This window comes from Meles meles, chromosome 8 (genome assembly GCF_922984935.1).
Source record: "Meles meles chromosome 8, mMelMel3.1 paternal haplotype, whole genome shotgun sequence".
Lineage (NCBI taxonomy): Eukaryota > Metazoa > Chordata > Mammalia > Carnivora > Mustelidae > Meles > Meles meles.
Window position 1 is genome coordinate 11719961 of NC_060073.1, and position 5832 is coordinate 11725792.

Here is a 5832-nt window from a genome sequence, read left to right on the forward strand (position 1 = left end):
TCACCCCAGCTTATTGCTCTTGGAAGGCCCAAGCCTTCTCTGCAGTCTTTTCATGGCTGACTTCATCTCCTGGTTCCTCAGGGTGTAGATCATGGGGTTTAGCATGGGAGTAATTACCGTGTTATTGATGGACACAACTGTGTCCATGGGCAGCGTAGTGAAGGGCCTGCAGTAGATATAGATGCAAGGCACGAAGTGCAGAGTCACCACGAGGATATGGGAGGTGCATGTGGACAGGGCCTTTTTCCGCCCCTCCCCAGAGTGAGCTCTCAGCATCGCCAGAATGACAGTGTAGGACCCCAGCAGCAGGAGGAACCACAGCAGAGTCACGAGCCCATTGTTAGAGATCATGAGAAGCTCTAGGGCAAAAGTGTCGGGACAGGCCAGCTTAACCACTTGGGGCACATCACAGTAGAAGGCATCCAGGATGTTGGGGCCACAGAAGGAGAGTGGAAGCATCAAAATTATCTGAACAATTGAGTGCAAACCACCACCCACCCAGGAAGCCACCACCAGGCCCACCCACACCTCTTTCCTCATAATGGTCACATAATGCAGGGGTTTGGCGATGGCGAGATATCTGTCATAGGCCATCACAGAGAGGAAGAAAATGTCTGCCCCACCAGCGAAGTGGAAGAAGAAGATCTGTGCCATGCAGCCATCGTAGGAGATGGTTTTCCTCTCTGATAACAGATCCACCAGGAACTTGGGAACGGTGACAGATGAAAAAACAATGTCCAGGACTGATTTGTTCCGCAGTAAAAAGTACATGGGTGTGTGAAGGTGGGACTCACAGCTAATGGTCACCACAATGAGGGCATTGCCTAGCACAGTTGCTACATACACAATAAGGAAGACCACAAACAAGAAAAATTCTAGCTCCTGGAAGTGAGTGAGTTCCAGGAAGACAAATTCCTTCACATTGGTGTGGTTGCTCTGGCCCATGGTGCACACCATCCTCCTCCACGTCTATCTTGGGAGAAAGTACGTTTGGGTTAGGAGTATAGTGTTGTGAGGAGACAGCATCATTTATTGTATATTCTTACAAGGCTCTCTTGAGCATGCAGATCATCATGACTACTCCAAAAAAATGGCTAGGGTCTCCCCTTTTGTGGCCTGGAAATTCTTTATCCTGATGATTCTTGTTTCCTACTGGAAATACCCTGACTGGACAGTAAAAGCCATCCTACTCCAGTGCCTTTCCTCTGACAAGAGGGAGATGGCAAGACTATGGTCATTTGACTAATGGCTTGCCTTCTGTCCTGTAGGAGTGGCTTCCTCACATGTATGAAGGGCTTTATACTTTACCAAAGGCTTTCACCTGCAGCATCTCATCTTGATTTTCATTCTCATGATGTCTCTGTGGGGTCTGGAGAGTGGGTATGATCATCTCCACATAGGGGAAGCTGAAGCTTAAGAAGAAGTTAATGTATTGCTACATTTGCACAACTGCAACGTTAGTCAGTGGCAAATCAAGGATTCAAATCCAAATATTTTTTGGACTTGACAAGGAACAAATATTAATTGGGCTCTTCTTCTTTTTTAATATCTGCAAGATCTTTTAAATTTAGTTACTGCTTAAATGAAAATGCCATCTATAATGTTACCAAATTATTTAGCAGTTATAACTTGAATATATTTTAAATTCACTTCAAAATATAGCCATCAAATTTTTCTATTACAAAAAAAATTATTTTTAAGCTCTTTACTTTAACATAGAGTAACAGAAAGTTTTACACACGTATACACAAACACAGAGGACCCATGCACTTTTCAAAGTTAGCGTCCTTCATAGCTACAATACAATAACAACACCATGAAATTGACATTAGTACAATCCAAACACCTTTTTCATATTTTACCAGTTACACATGCTTTCACATGTGTGTATCTAATTTTATTCAATGTGTAACTTTAGGAACTACCACCACAGTCAAGATGCATCATATGTTACAACTTACAGCCACCCATACCTCCTCCCTCTAAAGCTCTATCCCCTAGACACCACTAACCTGTTTTCCATCCCTATAACTACATCATTTCAAGAATGTTATATAAATTGGTTTGTACACTGTGTAAACTTTTGTGATTAGCTTTTTTTTTTAAAGATTTTATTTATTTGATAGAGATTACAAGTAGGCAGAGAGGCAGGCAGAGAGAGAGGAGGAAGCAGGCTCCCCGCCGAGCAGAGAGCCCGATGTGGGGCTCGATCCCAGGACCCTGAGACCATAACCTGAGCTAAAGGCAGAGGCTTCAACCCACTGAGCCACCCAGGCACCCCTGTGATTAGCTTTTTAATTGGGCTCTTCTGAGCCTTCTTTTCAACTAGGCCTCATTCTTGGCCTTCTGTGTCTTTCCTTGCTGAGAATCCTGCTAAATCAGTTCAGCAAGAAGCCCCTACCTTTGACATCTGATCAAATGCATCATCCCTTAACCCTTGATATCTAACTCCTTGTATCTAAGTTCTTATTTTTGTAAGATCCTCTTTAGCTAGTTTAGCAAGAATTCCTTGGTCTCAATGTGTCCTTTTCATAATTTTCCATCCTCTGACCCCTTCACTCTGCTTGTTGGCTATAAATCCCCTCCTATCCTTATTGTATTTGGAGTTAAACTTAGTCTCTCTCCTTTATTGCAATCGTCTTAAACCCTGTTGTAATAGTCTTTAATGAAACATGTCTTATCATTTTAAACAAGCATTCAATGAATAATTTTTGTGTGATAGACTCCAGAAGTTTTCTCCCGGTACCATACCAGATGAGAAAATCTGGAACTTACTTTGGTTTATCAGAATTATAGTGGGTGGATAGGGCTTAAGTGGTTCATTAAATAGCCTGAGTACTTAATCTTCACCTCCTCCTTTAAAGGAAAAGAAGAATCAGGCCCTGATAAGTACTCCTCCCTATAGTCAGAGACTCTTGGACCTGATTGGCCCTACAGGGCTCTTGATGGAGTGTAGAGCTACAGTCATTGGTATTATGGATGAACTGACTGTTAAAGCTTCAGGAGTGACTTAATCCAAAACTCCTCACTTTAAGGGTGAACAGAGAAGATTGTTTATTTTTTCAACAACCAGTCTGACTTGGTGAAAGGCAGAGAATTTTTTTTTATATTCAAGTACTTTTCTGTTTCTTTTTTGTTTGTCATGAAAACACTGAAGAGCTACCCTTTTAACAAATTTCAAGTATACATAAAAGATTTCTAGCTGTAGTCACCATGCTCTATGTTAGATTTCCAGAATTTATTCATCTTGCATAATTCAAATGTTGTGCTTCTTGACCAATACCTCCCATCTCCTGCTCCTCCCAGCCGCTGGTCACCACCATTCTACTCTCTGTCCCTATGAGTAGGACAAGTTATGCTAAATGAAATAAGCCCGAGGCAGAAAGACAAGTACTGCATGATCTCATATGTAGTACTAAAATATTCTAAGTATTGAATAGTTGAACTAATAGAAAGATATTTTTAACCAGGTTTGATGATTCAAACCTCAGGGATTTTCCACGATTGTTATAGCAAAATAGCTTTTTTTTTTTTTCCAAATCAGATATTTGGCCATCAGAGGACAAAACTCTTTCAATAAGAATATCTGTATGCCCAAGGACTTTCATATAGCACATATATTTAAAAAATTCGAATAGTTGAGATGATGAAAATCCAGTTCAACAACAGAAAATAGTCCCAGAATCTGCAGGAAAGACATTATATCTGAAGAGAATAGGCTAAGAAAGAAGAGTCAGCTAGATGAAAGGTGAAGTGAGCACTTCCCCCGAAATAATAGCGTGACAAAGCATACCACAAACAACCTATTCCTTGATGTTTCTTTTTCCAGTTATGTTATACTTGGGAGCTTTTTACGATTTAAATTTAGGGTTTGGGACATATAAAAAGCCTCTGGGAGGACCTGGGTGTTTCATTTGGTTGAGTGATTCTTAATTTTGGCTCAGGTCATGATCTTATGGGAGGGGTCATGGGATCATGAGGGGTCCTGGCATGGAGCCCTGCCTTGGGCACTGTTTTTAGCGGGAGTTCTGTTTAGGATTCTCTCTCCTTCTCCCTAAGACCCTCCCCGCCTCAAATAGATAAATAAATAAGTCTTTGAAATATCCTCTGAAATAAACTTCTCTGTTGATTTTCCTAGATCCCTTATATCCTTCTCACTAGAATGATTTAATTCCTGTTGAAAAGTGAATTTAATTAAAAAAAATCTGATAGGAATCCTATGTATGCCAGCATCCAGGAACACTACATTACCTAGAACTGGCATTCTGGAGTATTTTAGTGCCACCTAACAAGTAACGGAAAGCCTTGCAAATGGTACTCTGTATTCAGAATTATGTTATTGTCTTTCACAAGGATGTCTACCAAGAAGAGCCCACCTTAAGACTGTATTAAGGGCAGGATCTGTTCAGTATCCCCCATTTGAGACCCCAAGAGAAACATTTGTACTAAACCCCAGTGTAAGGGAGTGTTCCCCTGGGAAACCAGTAAGATTCTTCCTCAGAAAATGAAGACCAGGTACTGGACCATTTACCCCTTGCTTTGTCTTCCATACACTCGAAACATATATGTGGCTTAATTTCCTACACCATACTTTTTCAAGTGTAGTCTCTTAACAGTTTCTTACATTTTATTGTTTTATTATGTGTGTTTTGGTGCTGTTGCTATAAGATCTCCCTAATCCTTTATAGAATGCAATAGGTAAATACATTGAGTGCTAAGATAGAGAATGGTTTTCAGAGGTGTATGGTAACCAGGCAGGTCAAGAATGAGCATTGGTCATGAGGCTAGACTGGACTGGGAGTAGGGGTGCTAGCCAGGCAAATAGAGCAATCTTGGGAGACAAGGGTAGGACAGGGAATATGGAAACAAGGGGTGGGTGGATGGCATTGGGAGTCAGGCTTGTAGAATATATTTAGGTGAGAGATCACAAAAGTTATATATTGACCTCTTCAGTTTTCCTAGTTGGGCCCTTAATTACTGTTTTCAAATAATGCAGCTCTCGACATTTTGTAAATGCATTTTTGTGTGCACCTGTAAGAGAGAGAGCACTGAATCCTAACCACTAGACCACCAGAGAGAGTCTTGTGTGCACCTGTAAGTCCAGAAATGGACTTACTAGGTCAAATAATATGTCGGTTTTCTGGTTTTAGCTGATGATTAATATATTGTAAAGAAACAGCTTAATTTTAGCTGTGTTTGAATGATTTCTTTTGCTTTTTGTTTGTTTGATTTCTTTTTAGAGGTAGATGTTATGAGTTGAAATAAATTATATTACTTTTTAACTTCTCATGGGAATAGAAGACTGAAGATTTTGTTATCTCAGCAATAAATGTCAAAAAAGTTAATTAAAATATTAGAAAGAAGTTTAGCTAAATGTTTTTATAATTTTGGGGGTAGAGGACTTTGCAATCATGGCACCAAAGATTAATAAATCTGAATGAGTAAAAATAGCAAAATTTGTGTTTTAAAAGCATGAAAAATAAGTTAAAAATAAACGAAAACCTTGGAAAATATATGTAAAAAACATAATATAAAATAGACTTAATATCTTTGATGTATAAAGAACTTTTGTCAATCAATAAGATACTTTAAAGCAAAAATGGATCATAATTCACAGAGAAATGCAGTTGGTCAGTCTACATATAAAAAGATGGTCGGGGCACCTGGGTGGCTCAGTGGGTTAAGCCTCTGCCTTTGGCTCAGGTCATGATCTCAGGGTCCTGGGATCGAGCCCCACATCAGGCTCTCTGTTCTGCGTGGAGCCTGCTTCCTCCTCTCTCTCTGCCTGCCTCTCTGGCTACCTGTGATCTCTCTCTCTGTCAAATAAATAAA

At 40.1% G+C, this 5832-nt stretch overlaps 1 protein-coding gene across 1 annotated transcript; it reads right to left on the reverse strand.

Moving 5' to 3' along the window:
• On the reverse strand, nt 1-945 carry LOC123949323 (olfactory receptor 4D6). The gene has a single exon (XM_046016723.1). The coding sequence runs from the start codon at nt 943-945 to the stop codon at nt 1-3; it is 945 nt and encodes a 314-aa protein (XP_045872679.1).
• Nucleotides 946-5832: the final 4887 nt, after the last annotated feature.